Below are 22,670 nucleotides of genomic sequence, written 5' to 3'. Positions count from 1 at the left end.
TGTTTAAATTACATGTTTTTCTTTATATCCAAGGAAACATAACTTTTTCTAAGAAATAATATAGCACCGTGATAACACTCTGAAATGTGGAGTTCGTCCATGTGCCTGTGTAGAGGTAAGATCTACATTTGGTGATGGCCTTGTCAGATGTGGAATCGACACAGAGGACACCATACATGAAACTCGGAGTGTAACAAAAATATTCCAACGATTCTTAAAATATTCTTAAAGTGTAAAACTGATAGAGAGCTTATATGAGACTGGCAATATGTGGTTTCTCAACTAAAAAGTTCTTGAGAAAATATGTCAAATACATTTCCCGGGATATAATATTATATCCTTTCTCTTTATAACAACTTTTGAAAAGAATATATCTGGAAAAACACGAATAACATCATTCATAAGTTGATTAAAATATGACTATTATCTAAAAATCATTTTACATGAAATTAATGCCACATTCACTAGTATTTCGTATTTTAATATAACCTCGGTTTTAACCCGGACTGGTCCGAATGATGTCTAAAATATTGTTTTTCTTTGAGGAGAGTTACTTCCGGAAAAATCCAGTGGGTGTCTGCAACAGCAACTGTCCAATCTGCACGTACCAGGTTAAGCGAATGGTGTATACGTTGTTGTGCTAATTTGGTGCCATAGTGTGCAGACATAAGAAGACGTTCTACTGTGCAGGTGCGAGGTAACTGATGCAATGAGGATCACCCAGTGGAGTGCCGTCTGAAATTATTACTGGGCTAATTTCCTAACCAAAGCCCTAGGAACACGAGGAAGTAGATACGCTAGTCACTCGTACAAAACTAATTGCACACACCAGAGGCGGAGCTTTGCACGGATATATTTGGAGATTCATTTGTCTTTTGAACAAGTCCTATGTCAATGATTAATGTAATACAATGTAATATTGACCAACCATTGACCAGAAATCCCAGGCAATGAACCTAAATTCATGTGGACCTACTCAACTGCTTCGCATACCAATACCTCTAGCAGGAAATTAATCAGCATCAAACCCAATGTTATAGGTAGTTTGTTTTTTCTATCCACATCATCGATTCTTAAATATTAACTGGGGAATACTGCACTTTACGGGAGGCACTTTTTTATATTAAAGTAGCGCCGTGCACAGGATAGAACTTGTGTTGCCAGCTAGAAGATAAGCAAGGCTAATGACTTTTTTTAACCAACACTTTACCACAGTATCACAGATAATTTGTGCTTGTTTACCAAGTGATCAGCAGCTGATGGTTTCTTTGATGTACTTGCTGAGTTGTCAGTTTTCTCTGGTGATACACGAAACTTGATAAAAACTGTAAGGATTTTTCTCAAATTAAAGCGGTAGTCTTGCTATTAACTGGCTACCACTTTTCATGTTGATGATAAACTGTGTGGACATTGTGAAACGATATACCGGTGCATCATGAGTTTTCATGTGACAATATGATACATGATATGTTATTTTCTATATCAATGCAAGATGATACACTTGCAAAAATATATTATTTACTATTGACCCCTTCCCTGCCCTGTTTTTTTTGTCAGTCAAATATCGCAAAATGTTTTGTTATTAGTATTTCAAGTTCACTGATAAGAATAGCCACTATGAACATGGGTCTACAGCTAACTTTTCCTTTGGATCCTACGCTAAAATGTTTATGGTCAAGAACTTTCAGCATGATTTGACGTGCATATGCATCATGATGCATATCACGATACATATCGTGACCTGTGTATCATGATACATATCATATTGTGACCTTCCTGTAAACTACAGCACAGTTTCATATAAACATTTAATAAACCCAAACTATCTGCTTAAAGCTGGAAACTCAATGCTATTGTGGCATTCAGAAATTTGGATGTAGTAGTCGCTGATTTGTGCCACAAATCGGATAGCTGAATAATAACTGAATGTCAATGTTGTATCTATTTGCAGGTGAAACACAGCTTTGACAAGATACCTCTCCTAAAAGTCATCACAGTTTGAAATGCCATGCGTCTCATAACAGCACTCATATCTGGAATTACTTCAAGAAATTCAGTCTTCATCCATCACAGCATGTTCAGTTAGCACTGATAAGGACTGATGAGCACCAAACACATTCTGAAAAAGCTGTCCACATTTCCAATGAGGGAAGACTGGGGCTCACAAGTAGTCAACAGAGAGGCTCTTGTTTTTCTCTGTATCAACTATGCATTCTTCTCAGTGGTGGTCCTCACCTTCGTCCTCTTCATGATTGTCCTCACGCACACGTCTTCCACTGATGATGACCTGTTGACGTCAATTGCGATAATGACCACTTGCTTCATCCTGATAGATTTAATTGTTGCCAATTTCCTTGTGCATACCATGCAGATGAATATGGAAATAAAGCTTTTGTTATGATGGCACCTACAATTCATCAAGAGAAAATGTGTTCTCTACATAACATGGTGTATGCTCCGTAGCAAAACATTGAAGCCTTATCTTCTTAAGACTGCAAAGCATAATGATGTCACTACTTTATCTGCTTTGTCCCTGTAAAAATTTGCTTTTGAGACAGACAATTTAATTCCCTTAGAGTGACACTTGAGTGTGAATCATGGCGACAGGGAAAGGTCCCCCCAAATTAAAGTTGACAGGAAGCAACATGAATTCAGGAGTTGTGCAGGTGCCGACATCTACAGATATTGGACTGAGTGGTGATTTTGAGCCTCCTACAACTCCACTGAGTCCCAGTTCAGCTTTCTCAACATCAAAGATTTCCGATATATCTCAGAGTTACATTGACACTGTGCTGCTTTGCCACTGGGACAATATTCTTGGTCCGCGCCTTGAGCATGTCTGGTATGTCGACGGATGCTCCAAGCCCCATAACACCACTCTACGTCACATATGTTCACAGGTTTTGAGCGGAGAAATCTGCCGAGATGTCTCCTGTAGCCAGATAGACTATAAGTTCTATGATATGCCTGACAAGTCTATAGTTGTGCCAGCTTTTATATTCTCTGCTCAGACCGATCATGGCTTAGGGATGCATGCCATAGCATTTGTGGTGCCCAACTCTGAACTTAGTATATACTTGAAGCATCATGGGCTTATACTGTGTTGGATGACAAGACTCATCGGCAAGTTTAGGATTTTTCTGAACAGAGTAAGATATTGTGTTTATATCCTAATTTTTATGTGCAATGAGCAATGTAGGAACTAGTTGTTACCATGGTTACATTGGTGCCTGGGTACACAGTTTATGAGTTGAGTAAAAGCATAACAACAGCCCCCAGCATGTAGTCTTTCAGATTATGGCATTTATACCCACATGCTTATATCATTGCTCTTTTATATCGTAGGCTCTGGTCAACAGTTTCAGTTGTCAGTCCTAGTGAATGTGATGTAAATCATTCAACATGTTCACATGCCACTTTGTATTGTATGTCTGCTAACTCAAAAATTCAACTACCGTATTCGACGTAATAAGCGCCGAGCTCTAATAAGCGCCCACTGCGATATTTGCTAATATATTGGCTTGGGAACAATCCCATTTAGCACCCCTTCCGATTAATCAATGTACACAAGACTTATTTATTCGCGTAACCTTGAAGTTGTAAATACGTAACTTGCCTGGTCTAACCTACATGATGTTCTGCACATGGTATGTCATTGTTGTTATGGTTATTCTTCCAACAGAACCAGTGTGACAATGGACTGAATGAATTCACACTGTGGCTTCAAAACCTCCTGGAGATGTTGTCGTCGCTTCAAGAATTTGGGTTGCCAACAACTGTCCAGGTTTGTTATGGAAATAACATTGTTAGCATGGCTGAATTTTGTAATGATGCATTAAGGATCTTTGCTCAGGTTCCACATGATGTTCTCTAAGACCAAGAGGTGAGGTGAAATGGGATTTATGCGAGATTATTGCAGTTACATAGCGATATGCCTATACATATCTGTGTGTGGCTGCTTGTCCTATTTCGGATTAATGCCAATTTTATAGTGCTAGCCCACTGAGATACCATGCCACAGTTTGACTCAGACACAGTATACTGACTCGGTTCTTGTTTTATCCACTTAATGCTAAACACCAGGCAGGGTAATAACAAGTACCATCTTTTAAAGTCTTCTAGTAGTAGTATGATGCAGCTGGGAGTTGAACCACAGACATTCTGCTCACTGGGCAGATGCTCTGTCTACTTGACCCCGAGGAGGTCTCATATCATATAACCTGTAAAATAAATCAATGGTTAAAGAAAGAAATCTATTAACATTTATCATGCTGATACCTTCAATTTTGTTAACCCTTTTTGTATTTTGATATTTGATACATTGGTTATGACCACCAGCTGGCTCAGCTAATTTGCATATCACATGACCAGATTTTTCTCTTAATTGTAAACAAACACGTTAGTTCTAAAATCTGAGCGATCTGCTCCAGCGGAAGCCTTTCAGTGCTATTTTCAGATTGTTTTGCACAAGTATTATGTTATGCTGCAACTGCGACAGTGAGGATTATGACGATATATGTATACACATCAAAATGACCATAGTACTAGCTTACCAACATTTATGTCTGCAAATGGAACCCAAAAACCAATGATTGGTTGGTTTGTTGTTTTGCGCTGCACTCAGCAATATTCCAGCTATATGACGGCAGTCTGTAAATAATCGAGTCTGGACCAGACAATCCAGTGATTAATATCATGAGTATGGATCCACGCAATTGGGATCGATGACATGCATCAACCAAGTCAGCGAGCCTGACCACCCGATCCCGTTAGTCACCTCTTACGACAAGCATGGGTTGCAGAAGACCTATTCTACCCCGGAATCTTCACGGGTCTAAATAACCAATGAAAACAAAGGATATATACGCAGATCTGCGTATGTATCCTTTGTTTTCCAAACAACCAATGAAAACAAAGGATACATACGCAGATGGAAGTAGTTTTTCAAGTTTTATGATATTTTTGCTTTGAAAGTTAACCTTTTCATGACATTTTTATCTGAATTTGAAGACGAAAATCAAATAGATGATCAGCATTTGCAATTTGTTGGATGGACTGAGTAAGATATGCTGGCCTGTGACAGAAGTGCTATGTTGACCACAAGGAGCTCTGTGTAGGAGAGTGGTTTATACCCTTTGAAATGACCTTCACCTTGTTCACATACCGGTGCCCTTTGAACCTAGTGCTACCACATTATCAAAATCTGCTGTGTGCCTTGTATATTGGTATGTTATGTTATATGATGCCAGTGATGGCATGGATATCGATATGGAGCCAAATACAGTCAAGTCCCATTAATCCGACATGGTTGGTTGCATATGATTATGTCGGATTAACGAGTATGTCGGATAAACAAAATTAGGTAGCATCAACGTTCGTGATCGAAATTGGACAACAACACGATAAATAATGATACAAACATGTAATAAGAAAAATGAAAAATGAAATTATGTTACATTGTTAGAGGAATATGTTTTCCTATCATGCAACCTCCAAAGTTTAACACAAAACTACTGTTACGGACTGTAATTACAGATTCAAAATACTTTTTGAAGCATAATCTGGAATGAAAGTCACGAATTAAAACTAGTGTCGCAATGCTCAAGAAATCTGCTTTCTTGGTGGCTAATGTCGACTTCCCGTTAGCATGGTTAGTCATTTCATTAGTCGGTCAAAGTTTGTGAAAGGTCGTTCTGACGTGACCTGTAATGGAATGTCCTCAGCGGTAGCGAGAACTTGTAACCAATTTTAATGAGATTGAGGTAATCTAGGCATATGATTAATCCTGTTTTGTTTATTTAAAGCAGTAAATGTTTATTGCTAAGCAAGTTTATCTCTGGAGCCGTTGAAATGTGCAGCTGCTCGCTGACTCGTTTGGCATCAAAACATGGGTCTGTGTACTCGCGGGCAAGAAGACCACGGAGTATGCGGATCACTGTGTCGGATTAATGAGACTGATAAGTGATTTCAGCAATTGATTGCAAATTAGGTGTGACGTAGTCGCAGTGCGAGACTGTCGGATTAACAGGTCTAAATAGTACTGATTTAATTGGTTCTCATCATTAGTGTCGGATAAAGCCGATTGTCAGATTAACGAGACTTGACTGTATGTTTATTAGGTATGGTAGCAAATGTGGCCATGATAACATAATTATTTTTGCCATTAGTAAGATATTTTTACATCATGGTCATGTATCTTTGTGTTGGCACTTGACACTTATATTTTCATTGTTTCATGACCTTATTTTATATATATTTGAGAATTTGACCTATAAGTATAATTATGACAATAATGTAAATATGAAACATTTGCATGAGCCACAGAGCCTCATCATTGTCCATGGCTCTAATTGTATGATTTGACTTTCAGCTGACTGATACAGCGTTTTCTCCCGCCCACAACCTCGAACCATCATTCCTACGTCAAGCTATTGCGTCCCATCTAATGACCTTTGGGCGGAGTCTAGTCATAGGCAAGTTGCCAGAGAGAGTTAACCTGGTGAGTTTATGTATGTTGTCAGAGTTAACCTGGTTAAATTTGTTGTCAGAGAGAGAGAATGTTAACCTGATGAGTGTATGTATTTTGCCAGAGTTAACTTAGTGAGTGTATGTATGTTGCCAGAGAGTTAAACTGGTGAAGATATGTATGTTGTCAGAGAGAATGTTAACCTGATGAGTGTATGTATTTTGCCAGAGTTAACTTAGTCATGTTAGTGAAGTATGTTGTCAGAGAGAATGTTAACCTGATGAGTGTATGTATTTTGCCAGAGTTAACTTAGTGAGTGTATGTATGTTGCCAGTGAGTTAAACTGGTGAAGATATGTATGTTGTCAGAGAGAGTTAAGTGCTTCGGTTGGTCTTGCCAAATCAGTACAGAGGCTGGCTATTTTTAGTTTTCGTACCTTTTGTTTAGTTTTTCTTGTTAGAGGCTGCTACATTGGTTTCAGTGGTTCATTTGGATGATTGTGTGTCATCGTTCCCACACAGCATGGGATAGCATGTAATAGTAACCACAGGTTTTCCTGGCCTGTACTTGATTAACTGCAATACTGCTGACTGTCATACAACAACAAGCAAACAAAGGGATATCCGTTTCAAACTGCACGCTTTGAGTCAACAAGGCTTTTGTGTTTGTGTTTCAGGTGATCCACACCCTGTCTATGTTTAACAGTGAGTGTGAGAGAGCTGTGTCACGGCGGGTGATCTACCCAATTCGCTGGCCTTACCACCAGGACCTGGCACTGCAGGGCAGTCTCAAGGTAGATCAAGGAGTTATCTCCCTTTGTTCTCTTCTCATACCTTATATTATTTCAGCAACACATTTTGTTGTTGTTGCTGGTTCAATTTTAAAAAGGTTGGCCGTGGAAACCAAGAAATACACTGTGTGGCGTAACTATGGTAATTGGTTTATGCTGCAGTCTGCAAATGGATCGTTCAATCTGCCCATGAGGGAGATGCTGTGTTGCCAGTACCCATCGAGCATCATTGATGTCCAGAACCGGGACATCAAACAGTCCCCCCATTGCCAGGAGCACATCATCCGACACTATGAGACAATGAAGAATGAGCTCATCTGCCTTCATTATCAACATTCCAATGGTCAAGACTTGAATGCAAGGTAAGCACATTCTGATTCTCTCCATAGTTTACCTTGATCTTCTATCTGATAATATTTTAGGTTATTTTGTGTTCTGATCAAGATGATGTTTTGTGAATGCTGAAATTATCAATTAAGACAAAACTAAGGAATAGAATGTATGGATGTCAGCTTCTTTATTGTGAGGAACATGTCATAAATAATAAAGAAGTTGACATCCATAAATTCTCTTCCTTATGTGTATCACTTCTAAATGCCTTTCAAAGACTTAAGGACAAAACTACATTGTACAGGTAGGATTGATTTGGTTAAACTGATGATATGCTCAGCTTCTATGGTGATATCAATTCTCGACTATGATGATGATGTTTGGTGATAATAATCATGATCCTTGTGTCTTTACCAGTGTTCTACAAACAGCAGACTTTCCAGAGTCCATTGTTCAAAATCTCTTAAATGAGGTGAGATTTTCATTATTAATTGGTGTGAGCGTACAGTTAGTCCAAGATTGCTTTCAGTCTTGGCCTATGTTTCTAAGGCATTGAAATTCACTGTGCAGAGTTTGTCCCTTAGCCATGTTAGCAATACCAGGATCCACTGATGGGGGGTTAATTCCAAGTATTAGTTCCATACTCTATACTGATTACTCATCAAGAAATAAACATTTATAAACTCCATCACTTTGGGCTTTCCTCCAACCATGCCCACATTAAGCTGATGTCATGTAACATTATAGTTCAAAGTGGCTTCTAACCACTTTTGCACTGATTATTCTGATTCTGTGTTTCAGATCTCCAAGCTGCCTGCTGTGTGTGGAGTGAGGGAGGCTCACATCGCCCAGTTCATGAGGCTGCTGCAGCGGAAGGCACTCAGCCTCATCAGATATGTGGAAACTGAGACGTGGGTATATGTACTTGTCTCGATATCGGTTGGATGTTCACCACAAAATGGATGGACATTGGGTCTTTGAATGGCATTTATAAGTGATACACATATGAGAGAGAATTTGTGGAAGTCAACTTCTTTATTATGAGGTGAGGTGATGAAGTAAAGTGGGGTTTAACATCGCGTTCAAGATTATAGCGATGTGCTTCCTCGTGTGTGTGTGTTGCTGCTTGTACTAGTCGGACTAGTCTGGACTAATGCTGATTTTATAGTGCTAGCCCACTGAGATACCATGGCACAATTTAACATGAATACCCGACTCAGGCACAGTAAACTGACTCCGAGCCAACAAGTCCTTTTTTTAGCCCCTTAATGCCGAGCACCAGGCAGGGTAACAACAAGTATAATGTTATCACATCTTTTGGTATGACGCTGCCAGGGATCAAAACCATGACCTTCAGCTCTCTGGGCAGACACTCTACGACTCTACGACTAGACCATGGAGGAGTAAGCATACACTCCGAAATGTTGTGTTCCACATGATAAAGAAGTTGACATCAATAAATTCTTCTCTCTTGGATGGACATTGTACCTATACCTTGATGTAGGGTGGATATTGTGCTTTAAATTGATATAGAGTGAATGCAGAGTTTGAAATAAAATATGTTGCCAAGCTGCCATTAGGACCCACAGACTTTAGAAGCTGCAGGCCTGAAACAAACCTTGATATAGAATGGATGTTGTACTTAAACCTTGATATTGAGTGAGTATTGTGCTTAAACCTTGATATAGAATGGATGTTGTGCTTAAACCTTGATATAGAATGGATGTTGTGCTTAAACCTTGATATAGAATGGATGTTGTACTTAAACCTTGATATAGAATGGATGTTGTGCTTAAACCTTGATATAGAATGGATGTTGTACTTAAACCTTGATATTGAGTGAGTATTGTGCTTAAACCTTGATATGGGTGGACATTTTGCTTCAACCTTGATATATTGGGTGGATGTTGTGCTTAAAACTTGATGTAGGGTGGGTATTGTGCTTAAACCTTGATATGGAGTGGGTATTGTGCTAAAACCGTGATATGGAGTGGATATTGTACTTACACTTTGATATAAGGTGGATGTTGTGCATAAACCTTGATATAGAGTGGATGTTGTGCATAAACCTTGATATAGGGTGGATGTTGAGCTTCAGCCTTGATATAGAGTGGATGTTGTGCTTCAGCCTTGATATAGAGTGGATATTGCGCTTAAACCTATAAAGGTCATATCGCTATAATATTGCTGAGAGCGTTGTTGATATGGAGTGGATATTGTACTTACACTTTGATATAAGGTGGATGTTGTGCATAAACCTTGATATAGAGTGGATGTTGTGCATAAACCTTGATATAGAATGGATGTTGTGCTTAAACCTTAATATAGAGTGGATGTTGTGCTTAAACCTTGATATAGGGTGGACATTTTGCTTCAACCTTGATATATTGGGTGGATGTTGTGCTTAAAACTTGATGTAGGGTGGGTATTGTGCTTAAACCTTGATATGGAGTGGGTATTGTGCTTAAACCTTGATATGGAGTGGATATTGTACTTACACTTTGATATAAGGTGGATGTTGTGCATAAACCTTGATATAGAGTGGATGTTGTGCATAAACCTTGATATAGGGTGGATGTTGAGCTTCAGCCTTGATATAGAGTGGATGTTGTGCTTCAGCCTTGATATAGAGTGGATATTGCGCTTAAACCTATAAAGGTCATATCGCTATAATATTGCTGAGAGCGTTGTTGATATGGAGTGGATATTGTACTTACACTTTGATATAAGGTGGATGTTGTGCATAAACCTTGATATAGAGTGGATGTTGTGCATAAACCTTGATATAGAATGGATGTTGTGCTTAAACCTTAATATAGAGTGGATGTTGTGCTTAAACCTTGATATAGGGTGGACATTTTGCTTCAACCTTGATATATTGGGTGGATGTTGTGCTTAAAACTTGATGTAGGGTGGGTATTGTGCTTAAACCTTGATATGGAGTGGGTATTGTGCTTAAACCTTGATATGGAGTGGATATTGTACTTACACTTTGATATAAGGTGGATGTTGTGCATAAACCTTGATATAGAGTGGATGTTGTGCATTAACCTTGATATAGAATGGATGTTGTGCTTAAACCTTGATATAGAGTGGATGTTGTGCTTAAACCTTGATATAGGATGGATGTTGAGCTTCAGCCTTGATATAGAGTGGATGTTGTGCTTCAGCCTTGATATAGAGTGGATATTGCGCTTAAACCTATAAAGGTCATATCGCTATAATATTGCTGAGAGTGTTGTTACACACACACACACACACACACACACACACACACACACACACACACACACACACACACACACACACACACACACACACACACACACACACACACACACACACACATTGTTGTGCATAGAGGCATAGATCTGTACCTGTACTGTGACATGTGCTCAACTTTGTGCTTATTTCGTTATTCCATACCAGTATTTATATAAAGACTGATATTTATCCAACTTCTACCTGTGTACTTTTCTCAGTGTAACTCAATAACTTTCCCTTTCAGTAACAGGGGAGCAGTCCACCCAAGGGGACTGAAGAAACTTAAAAATGACTTTAACCTCACCCTGGAGGGTGATTTCAGAATAGTCTTAGCAACAGCTGAGAAACTGAAGCCAGGAATTTACCACCTGCTTCTAGGGGAGAGAAAATACGACGTAGAACATCTTCCAAATATGACAGACATTTTGTAGCTGGGGCTGTAGGTCCGATGAGCCTCAGTAAGAAGACTGTGTATTTCCATACTTCCACATTTTTATATCAAACTGAGTGTCAAGAGCAAGGAATAATAAAGCCTCAACTCATGAACGTAGATAGAAACATATCTACCTTGATCTACTGTCATAACCATTGGGATGACACGCCAGCCTGGCAGTGTTTATGCTTCACCAAGGCTGAGTAACATCTCCACTTGGCCCCAAACAAGGATTCCAAACAATATTTATAGCAAAGTTGGAATCAGTTTTCCTGATCAAGGCATGTTACTGAAGTAGTATATCTGATATCAAAATTTCGTTTTGGAGACTGTTACAGTATGTATCCTCCATCAGGGCTCATGTCTTTATATCACAAACTGGAAGAAGATATGATTCTCCCTTGTAACATTTGATAAGTGATGTAACTCTCTGATGCTTCATATCCTTTGCTGTGTTGCCTTGTTAACATGTGGAGCCCTTACCGTGGATACCTATTGTTACAGATTATACATAGTACCAGATATTAGAGCTGTACTTGTTTCTTTAATCCCAAGGTTCATACAGGCTTGGAAAGACCTTGAATTTTAAGGCCCCTCTTGAAAAGCCTTGATCTTTAGTGTCAAGCTTGAAAATCATCAAAGTAGCTTGAAAAGCCTTGAATATTTACAAAATGACATGTATTAATGTTCATACTGTTTTTGAGATTGCGATTGATGTATAGTATGCTGGATTTAAAAAGACCAACTAAGGCTAAAAACCTATCTAGAAAACCCTTGAAAATGACAGTTGAAGCCTTGAAAAGGTCTTGAATTTTAGTGTTCCATATCTGAATGTATCCAACTGTAATATTTCTGTCATAAATAAGTCAGATAGTCAGTAAAAGGTGATGTAGCATTAAGAATATCTGTGATTAATCGTTTCCAAACCAGTCATACCGGTATGTTCTTTCAAAAGCTTGACATGTGATGTTTGTATGTTCATAACTGTTGCTTGCTTGATCATATGAAGTGGAGTTTCTACTGTATATTGCTGCATGGACTGGATGGGCTCTCGTATCTGCCTCTATTGTGTTAATCCACTCATGTCGCACTCATTCCACTGAGTGATATCAACGCAGTGTTAAACCCAACTCACTCACTCACTCCAACCACGAGGGTATATCATCTCTCCAGCAGGCAGGCCACACATTGACGTGTCATGCTCTTTGTCTTAAAATTATGTTGTTCCATTTGTGAGATGAATAGAGAATCTCCTCCGAGTGCTTTTTGATATCAAATATATCAACACAAGTCGATAAAATGTTAGAACTCTGAGGCTTGCTGAAGAGTTTTTAACTTTCATTGATAAGTTTTCATATATCTGATATCAAAAGACACAAGATCGGGATTCTATTTATCATCCAAAATCATTCTTACAAATGTTCAGTTTGTAAACAGTAATAGCCGGTGTCAGTGTAAACAGTTCTGCTAACCAGTCTCAGTGACAGAGTAGTCATTTAATGGTATCCTACCTCATCTAACTTACCTAGTATTCTAGTCTTTGTTTGTCTAGATAGTTAGCTGGCTGTAATAAACTTTGTTAATTTATTTTTTCCTTCTAAGTTTTTCCTCCAAACCGGGACAACATAGACTCGCACAATCTGAATTTACTTTACAACCACTGATCTAAGTCTTTGATGGGCATTTCGAAGTTGGGAGACCATGAATACATGACACTTTTTTATGGATAACAACTTCTTTTATTCTCTCTTCTTTTAGATCTACTGCTTGCTCCGTCATCAGGTGAATGATGAAGGAACATTCATTCATTTGCCCGTTGAAGGAGCGAGAAGAAGCTCTGAAACGTACAAAGAATATATAAGTTGCTATCCACAAAAAAAATGTCATGTATTCAACAATTGATCTAATGCTATGTTACTCAAATGAAGTTAAAGATCTGATTTTTTGATATGACTATGCCTAATCTGTCAAGGCAGATTAGCTTTAGTCATATGAAAGGTCTTCAGCAACCCATGCTTATCATAAAAGGTGACTGCTTGTCATAAGAGGTGACTAACGGAATCGGGTGGTCAGGCTCGCTGACTTGGTTGAAACATGTCATCGATCCCAATTGCGTGGATCGATGCTCATGATATCAATCACTGGATTGTCTTTTCCAGACTCGATTATTTACAGACCGCCGTCATATAGCTGGAATATTGCTGAGCGGCGTTAAACAACAAATCAACCAACCAAATCATATGAAAAACTTGGGTGTTCTTGAACCTCTTTTGAGTAGTATACAATATGGCTCTTTGACATCCCTCGAAATGAAACCCTTCATTTCAAATACTAAATAATCAAATGATGCTCAGCCGATTGTATCAATCAGAATTGTATTTGGGTTAAGATGTTCCCACGTTTACAGTGTTGTGAGAGGAGAGCTGTGATTCAATCTCACTCAAATCAGATCTTTCACTCTGAGGTATTGTATTCGAGTAAAATTAATATGGTGTGATGGGGGTTGGTTCTATCACATACCTGCACATGTGGATGGTTGCAGCATATTTCCAATTTTCATATTTTCAAGGGTGGATCTAAAAGTTGTTAGAGGGTGTCTCACATTTTTTAAGTCCTACCTTTAATGTGTCTTTATGATACGCACAAAACAAATATTGCAACAATGACAAGAAGGAGGAAGTTTTTGTGTATGCTCAGTTGTGGTCACACACCATTAACCCTTCTTTCTCTCCTTCCCCACTCCCTGGGGAGTATACAACCCAAGCTGCCTTTGGGTGATTTTTCATCCACCACATATCGTGTACCCATTCCCTGCTGGGTTTACTGTGGCACATTTGAACGAAGTCTCTTGCCCAGGGTGACGCCACCTGTTTTGACACTTGTCTTCAGGTGTACGAACATAATCAGGTTTCCACCATCTAGTCATCTATAGTCTGGAAGGTAATTTAAGGTACCGACGTTTACTACAATAACTGAAAAACTATCGGACCTACTCCAGTCAGAGTTGGTATGAGATTGTTAAACAGTCATACATAACTGGATATTACATTTAAAGACAATCGGTGCATGAATAAAAAATCTGTCTATTTAGCTATCACTATATTTCATCAAAAACCAGACCTGTTCGTCACGGTTGGAACGAGCATTCATTGAAACAGCCATCTGCATAATGCTACCCCTGCGTCGCAGGGCCATATGGCACAGTTGAACCAATCAACTCAACTCGAAAGGGTGCACGGGAATCACGCACGTTGAGACGCACAACGCTAACACCGTATTCGTGCGTGCGTGCGTGCGTGCGTGCGTGCGTGAATCTCATACCAACTTTGACTGGAGTAGGTCCAATAGTATTTCAGATATTGTAGTAAACGTCGGTACTTTAAATTACCTTACAGACTATACACTCGGATGAGTGGGTTCCTTTGAGTGCATTGGGTGAATGTGCTGTACACTAGGGGTAGAGACAACACTTAAAGACCTGTAAACATTGTTGGTCCAGAGGGTAAGTAAAAACCCGGTCACTTGTTTGTTGTGTACATGTTTTCCATATTTGTTCATCAAAACTGGATGTGATGAATAGAAGTTTGTTTTGCATTTTTTAAAATTTGATTTCTTTTTCAAAGAGTAAAACTCACTTTGTTCATAGTGCACACAATTATTTGTTTGTCTGTGTCTTCGACTAATGGTGTGGTATGTGTGGAACTTGAAAAGTGGGAAACAGTTATACTTTGATTAGGATCATGGTTAACATATTTTCACAGCTTTCGCCAGTGAATGTTTACCATGCTTGTTGTTTATTGGTCAGTATTTGAACTGACAGGAGGTGATGGTCAAGACTATTCCACTTATATGGTGACAGGCTTACTGTTTACATGCATGCATATGTGTCAGCTTGTACTAGTCTGACACAGTATACTAACCCCGAGCTGACCAGTCCTTGTTTTGTCTCCTTATTGACGAGCACCAGGCAGGGTAGCAACAAGTACCAACATTTAATGTCTTTTTGGTATAACCCAGCCGGGGATTGAACCCCTAATGTTATGCTCTCCAGGCAGACGCATGTTCGGTACACTAGACCAGGGATGCGACAGGAACCGGTAGGTAGCATGTAGTTAGGGGCAGTCATTGGTTGTGAGGAGATTTTGTTCAGTTGGTTTCATCCAGAAGTACAAAGTTGATGCCATTTTATCTGCAGCTCTCCTCAAGTGCTAGTCTACTTGTCACATGATCCCTCTCAAGGATGCAAATGCAAGGATTTTGCATGAAAGAACATATTAATATATTTATATCTTATAAAACACTGTCCATTTTCATCATGAAGCACCCCCCAAAATAGGGATACCCGGTACTTTCATAAAACTCATGATCTTTTCTTGTTCCTCTCTTCTCTCACTCTCTCCTCTCACTCTGTTGTCTTGTTTTCCTTTCCTCTACTCTCCCCTCATTCTTCTCTCCTCTTCCTCTCACTCCTGTCTTGTTTTACCTCTCCTCTACTTTCTCTCTCTGTCTGTTGGTTTCATATCGAGTTATTTGTTAATGTAAGAGTGCCCTGAGACTGTTGTAGATTTAGGGCCATTTGGTGAAGCAGTGTAAACTATTAGGGGTTTGTGAAATGGCCTAAAGCAAGAAGCTGGTTGATGCCATGATTCAGGAGGTGCTGGTGCTTAGAGGCATTCATTAAAAAGCATTCAGATGTGTAACTGTGTGGCTCAAATGCATGTCCTGCAAACTTGTAAAGATTTTCATGGAAGACAAGGATGGGAAGCCTGAGTCAGATGGAATACTTTTCAAATGGTTTGAAATGTATAATGTCCAGGAATAATATATACCAAGTAGTGGCCACCTCAATAAACCTGTGACCCAAGTACTGTCAATTGGGGCTGATTCTGGGTACAGGCTACAGCTATCAGGGGCTTCAGTTTGTTTGCCCCAAGTTTTTGTGTGTCGACAAGAGTCTTGACATCAGTATGTAATGCCAGTGAACATTCTCACATTTGATGGCTGAGAAAGTGATGATGTGAAATGACACTGAGATCAATAAGGTGATGCCTACATTCACGCTACCACATTCCAGGAATGTCTGCCACAGTGTGACAATATTCTCCCATATTCCAGATGTCTGGTGAAGTCCTCATGTAATCTGTGCCAGGTAGATGTGACATAGTTAGTGTTTCAGAGATGTCACTACACTAGGACTCCCAGCAACATGAGGGCAGTTCTGTCACCTTGGGATGCAAACACTAATTTGGTTGTATCTGCCATGTTAAAATAAAGGTTTGCTCTGTTTTTTAAATGTAAACACCACGAGTTAAATCCAACATGTTTGTAGGTCACTTCAGGTTTATATAGCATGAGGTAACACTATATTTTTTAATTTACAGATTTGACTGACCATAGCCAGACAAATCAAAACAAAAATTATGAATACAATAAGTTTTATTTTATTTCAATTAGTTACAACTAATAAATTCATACAAAAAAGTAACTATATATATATTTTTAAATATAGTCTGGCCGCTGCAGACACCTACTAGAGAGAACAAAGCTCTCCCTGAATGAAGTACATATATAATAATACATGTTACCAAGATGACTGTCAAAATAGAAGACATCCTGCACTTTATACCAACAGACCCAACCAACTTTATGACAAATAATGTTTTTTTTGAAATCGTGAGCTACACATATTTACATTAATATTTATTTTGAACTACCCAAGCTAAAAGGAGCTAATTGGTTTGTAAAACATCTGTAAACCATGAAATATGAAAAGTGTGGTCTAACACAGTCTGTTGGTAATCAAAAGGTTTTTGAGAAGCATGTGTCGTACAATTAAGGTCTCACGAGCTACAAAAGAAAAATGACTTATTAAATTAAGCCAGAGAAAATGCATTTGGTAAGAATGAAAATAATTATTGAAAGTACAATCTGTAATTACATACTTGTCGAAAGAAAGTTTTAAGTCTTTGAATGGCATTTAGAAATGATACACATAAGGAAGAAAATTTATGGATGTCAACTTATTTATTATGAGGAAACAGTTTTGCCAGTCAACTGAAAATGGTAAGTTTGTATCAAGTTGATATTTGGACATATGTGTTTTGTACCAGCCTGTGGCGCTGTGTTGGTGGTATCAGTATCAGTACTGACTGTGTTTCAGTATCAATACTGACTGTGATAAGTTGCTTGTAGTGACTGCCAATGCTGTGTATGGCTGTTATATGGTGAAAGAGAACATATATTGCACATATTTTAACTGAAATAAAGTATTCCATCATTTACATTTTTTACCTTTGTGTGTTTAATTGCATCTTCCCCAGGCACTAGGCTGGAATTTCCAGTCTCGATCGTAGTGCCACCGGGGGGGGGGGGGGGGCACGGGTGGCCCAGTCGTCTTAGGCGCCACGATTCGCTGTGCAGAGTTGCGTCCCTTGGGCACGCCAGAAACCTATGATTGTGAGTTCGAATCCCGGTTCGCCCCGATTATGTTTCTAGGTTTGTCAGCACAATACCCATGCTCTTAGGTTTCATGGAAGTGGTAAACGTCTGAGCCCTGCATCACATCGGGCTTTCCTCCCACATTAAGCTGACACGCCGTGATATAACTGGAATACTGTTAAAAGTGTCTTAATCACTCACTCACTCACCCACTCATGTAGTGCCACCTCAGGAACGTGGTTTTATTGGTGTGAGAACAGACTGTCATGATTGATGAACATATAATGAATTTGAAAATGATTGTCTCGTCAGACTGAAAACCTACGTTCAGTTCTCCATATTGGTGCAATGTGTAGAGCCCATGTGCCCAGCCATGATATTGATAAAATAATGTTAGAACTGTGAGTTTGTAGCCAGTCGTGAGAGTACAAGGCAGCCACACACCTGCATGCAGTGGCTGCGTGAGTGAAATCGGATGTAAGACCCCATGCCACCTCGCTTCTCACTGAGGGTCCCAGCATATCTATTGATCTGTTTGACAGGGAACTGTTTGCTGTGAATTTATGGAGAAAGGTTGAAAAATTTAGACCTCCAATCAATGCTGTTCTGAAGAACCAGTGTGTTCAGAAACCTGGCTTAAATCCTGTGGTTTGGTTGTAATTCAGAAAGATGTGCGGGGCCTACTTCTTGTAGACTTATGTGGATATGGTGGTGACTGTGTTTGACCTGGCTGATTGTGTGGGTGTCTACTTTCACCTATAGTGCAGTTCGCCTACAGTGTTATCAAATCAACTTTGTGCACTAGCGATGTATGTTATTGATGGTCGGGGTGGGTCGGGGAAGCTTAATTAAGATCAGTACTATTCTAATTCTAGATCAGTTGCATGCATTTATATCAATAAGAATGGTGTCTTACCCTCTTCTCAGTGTTAAGATATATATTTCATTTTTTCTTTTCATTCTTTAGTTTTGGGCCCGTGAAGATCCGTGGTAGAATAGGTCTTCAGCAACCCATGCTTGCCGTAAAAGGCGACTATGGTTGTTGTAAGAGGCGATCAACGGGATCGGATGGTCAGACTCGCTGACTTGGTTGATGCATGTCATCGCGTGGATCGATGCTCTTGTTGTCAATCACTGGATTGCCTGGTCCAAGCTCGATTATTTACAGACCGCCGTCATATAGCTGGAATATTGCTAAGTGCGGAGTTAAACAACAAACAAACAAATTTAGTTTTGTTCACATTACAGGTTAGTAGCACTGTATGGACAGCGACCTATACACCATGTTGGACTGATCCTTTACCAACAAAGAGATGTAATTATGTGAGTGCAGGCAAAATACATTTCCATTTCTGATGGCAAAGTGACTTGCGAACTGCACTGTAAATGAAAGAAGACATAACCATTGAGGCTTGGATTCTAGGCCGTTTGCGAAAGACATGTTAGTCGTTTGTTGTTTAACCCTGTGCAATATTTCATCTATATGACAGCGGTCTGTAAATAATGGAGTTTCCACCAGACAATGCAGTGATTGACATGAACATCAATCTACGTCATTGGGATACAATGACCACCGGATCCATTTAGTCGCATATTACGGCCAGCATATGTTGCTGGGGACCTATATTCTTACTCAGAATCACCACAGGTAAACAATGCTTGAGTATTTGTGGGCAGATTCACACACTATAGACGGGGCGTCCCACCATTTAAAGAGGGCAGATAACAGATGTACATATGCTCTGCTACGGTCTGTGACAAGTTACATCTAGAATATAATGTTTCTAGATGTATTTGTTTTGTAGAAAATCCGTACTTCAACAGTAATATTAAATAAGCTAAATCTGGGAATCGTGCTTCAAAAGATTTTGTGGGCACAGGTGGCCCAGTCGTCGGAGGCGCCAGAAATCTATCATTGAGGGTTTGAATCCCGGTTCGCCCCGATTATGTTTCTAGATTTGTCAGCACCATAGGGTATGGTCGTGGGTTTCACCGAAGTGATAAACGTCTGAGACCTGCATCACTTCGGGCTTTCCTGTCACATCAAGCTGACACATCGTCATATATAACTGAAATTCTTTTCACAGCGGCGTTAAAACCAACTCACTTAAAAAAAACTATTTGAAAGGGAGCTGTACAAAGTAAGTAATTCGTGCTACACCAATATAGAACGTTTTAGTATTTCATTTTTTTCTTTTAAGAAACTTTCAGCGGCATTTATTTCAACGTGATATAAATACAATGATTTATCAACCTACTGGTTGAACCTGACGGGTACATACAGTGAGTCATGGACAGTGTACAATGGGGGGACTTTCCTGCTGCGATACACCACGGACAGGTGGATTTGTTAGCGAACAAATGAGACAATCTAAACTCTCTGGTGCATTGTCTGTTTAGGTTAAACTGCCTTAGATATATCCATCAAATGCCATCCGGAATTGCGACATGAGCACTACTGACAAATTGTTATGTACAACAGCGCACCATAATAAGAACAAATTGTCTCACGAACACACACGTGTTCAGTGTCTGGCTGTAGCAAGAAACGCAGCACCTAAGATTTACTTCAGACTCTCTTGACCCGACTCTCCTCTTTGTCTTTGTCTACTCCCACCCCTCTCGGGTTCGCTGTCACGTCTTTCTCTCTGTCAATCTCTCCCATCATCTCTCTCCTCGTCCTCCTCATTGTGCTTGCCTCTCTTACACCCGCCTCTCTCCTCATCTTCTCCCTTGTCATCGCCTCTCGCCTCGTCTCCTCCCATGTTCTCAACGACCCCTTGTCCCCGCCCGTCTCCTTATCTTCCCCCTCGCCTTTTCTTTGCACCTCGTCTCCTCCCTCGCCGTTTCCTCTCTCCTCGTCTTCTCTTTTGACGCACCCATCTACTAATCATCGTCTCCCTTGTCCCCGCCTCTCTCCCATCTTCCCCCTCGCCTTTTCCTTGCACCTCGTCTCCTCCCTCGCCCTTTCCTCTCTCCTCGTCTTCTCTTTTGACGCACACATCTACTAATCATCGTCTCCCTTGTCCCCGCCCTTCTCCTCATCTTCTCCCTCGCCCTTGCCTCTCTCCCTATCTTCGCCCTCGCCTTTTCCTTGCACCTCCTCTCCTCTCTTGTCCTTTCCTCTCTCCTCGTCTTCTCTTTTGACACACATCTCTGCTAATTATCGTTTCCTTTGCCCTTCCCTCTCTACCCATCTTCTCCCTCGCCCTTTCCTCTCCTCGTCTTCTCTTTTAACACACACCTCTGCTACACATCGTCTCTCTTGTACTTGCCTCTCTCCCCTCTTCTCCCTCGTCCTTGCCCCTCTCTCCATCTTCTCCCTCGCCATTTCCTTTCTCCTCGTCTTCCCTTTTAACACACACCTCGGCTACTCATCGTCTCCCTTGTACTTGCCTCTCTCCCCTTCTCTTCCCTCGCCATTTCCTCTCTCCATCTTCTCCCTCGCCATTTCCTCTCTCCTCGTCTTCCCTTTTAACACAGAACTCGGCTACTCATCGTCTCCCCTGTACTTGCCTCTCTCCCCTCTGCTCCGTCGTCCTTGCCCCTCTCTCCATCTTCTCCCTCGCCCTTTCCTCTCCTCGTCTTCTCTTTTAACACACAACTCGGCTACTCATCGTCTCCCTTGTACTTGCCTCTCTCCCCTCTTCTCCCTCGCCCTTGCCCCTCTCTCCATCTTCTCCCTCGCCATTTCCTCTCTCCTCGTCTTCTCTTTTAACACACACCTCTGCTGCTAATCGTCTCCCTTGTACTTGCCTCTCTCCCCTCTTCTCCCTCGCCCTTGCCTCTCTCTCCATCTTCTCCCTCGCCATTTCCTCTCTCCTCGTCTTCTCCTTTAACACACCTCTGGTCATCCTCATCTCCTGATCTTCTTTCTTTGTAATATTCTTTGTGGAAAATCAGGTTACGTTATAGACCAAGGTCATTTATAACTCTCTGAAGTAACAGCGTTATTCATTCTTATCATCGGCAGAGTGACAAATTAGCAGAAGGCGGTGTTTGCTTCCTCATAAATAAATCTCAGCAGTTAGGTTGTCTTATCGTGAAGCATTTAAATTCCCTACCTGACAAGGGGATATTGCTATATATGTGTCCGCCTTGCGTCACAGGTGATTTGTAAAATATCTGTCACGTGATACAGGTGTGCTGTATAAACGTACTGATTACCTAAGTCTATTCTAGTATTATGTCTGGCAAATATACGATATTGGTCTATTAATCAGCGGCAGTGGTATCTTTTCGCTGAAAGGCAACTTTCAGGCAGTAAACATCATTGCCGTTATCTGACACCCAGATTTCATTTGTCGGCAAAGTTTTGTCAAATTATACGAGCATTCTACTTTTGTGATTACAATCAAACCAATTTCAGGATCATAATGATACTTCAGTTTTGTGATTGTGGTCAAATTGTACGGATGTTATTAAGACGACTTGAAGTTTGCCTTTCGGTAAGAGTAAAACATGCTACCCCGCTCCTCTGCAACGGTATACTCGCACACTACCACAGTACACTCACAGCCTAGCACGGTACACTCGCACACTACCACGGTACACTCACAGCCTAGCATTGTACACTCGCAAACTACCACGGTACACTCACAGCCTAGCACGGTACACTCGCACACTGCCACAGTACACTCACAGCCTAGCACGGTACACTCGCACACTACCACAGTACACTCACAGCCTAGCACGGTACACTCGCACACTACCACAGTACACTCACAGCCTAGCACGGTACACTCGCACACTACCACGGTACACCCACAGCCTAGCACGGTACACTCGCACACTACCACGGTACACTCACAGCCTAGCACGGTACACTCGCACACTACCACGGTACACCCACAGCCTAGCACGGTACACTCGCACACTACCACAGTACACCAAAAGCCTAGCACGGTACACTCGCACACTACCACGGTACACTCACAGCCTAGCGCGGT

The 22,670-nt window shown here is 40.5% G+C and overlaps 1 protein-coding gene across 3 annotated transcripts; it reads left to right on the top strand.

Moving 5' to 3' along the window:
* The first annotated feature begins 555 nt into the window (after nt 1-555).
* Nucleotides 556-17,566, top strand: LOC124119901 (guanine nucleotide exchange factor C9orf72-like). 3 transcript variants are annotated; one of them, XM_046482570.2, is made up of 9 exons: nt 556-690; nt 1,952-3,149; nt 3,683-3,784; nt 6,371-6,499; nt 7,143-7,259; nt 7,419-7,618; nt 8,004-8,058; nt 8,388-8,497; nt 11,095-17,566. In XM_046482570.2, exons 2-9 carry the CDS (start codon nt 2,598-2,600, stop codon nt 11,279-11,281), a joined length of 1,452 nt encoding a protein of 483 aa, XP_046338526.1. In that variant the 5' UTR covers nt 556-690; nt 1,952-2,597; the 3' UTR covers nt 11,282-17,566. The 3 variants fall into 3 exon arrangements, with proteins under 3 accessions (XP_046338526.1, XP_046338525.1, XP_046338527.1); XM_046482569.2 differs by having other exon boundaries at nt 556-697; XM_046482571.2 differs by lacking the exon at nt 556-690 and adding an exon at nt 718-1,040.
* The last annotated feature ends 5,104 nt before the right edge of the window (nt 17,567-22,670 follow it).

Source organism: Haliotis rufescens, unplaced genomic scaffold (assembly GCF_023055435.1).
Source record: "Haliotis rufescens isolate VD_foot unplaced genomic scaffold, xgHalRufe1.0.p SCAF_2, whole genome shotgun sequence".
In the NCBI taxonomy this organism is placed as follows: domain Eukaryota; kingdom Metazoa; phylum Mollusca; class Gastropoda; order Lepetellida; family Haliotidae; genus Haliotis; species Haliotis rufescens.
This window is presented reverse-complemented; position numbering and strand designations above follow the sequence as displayed.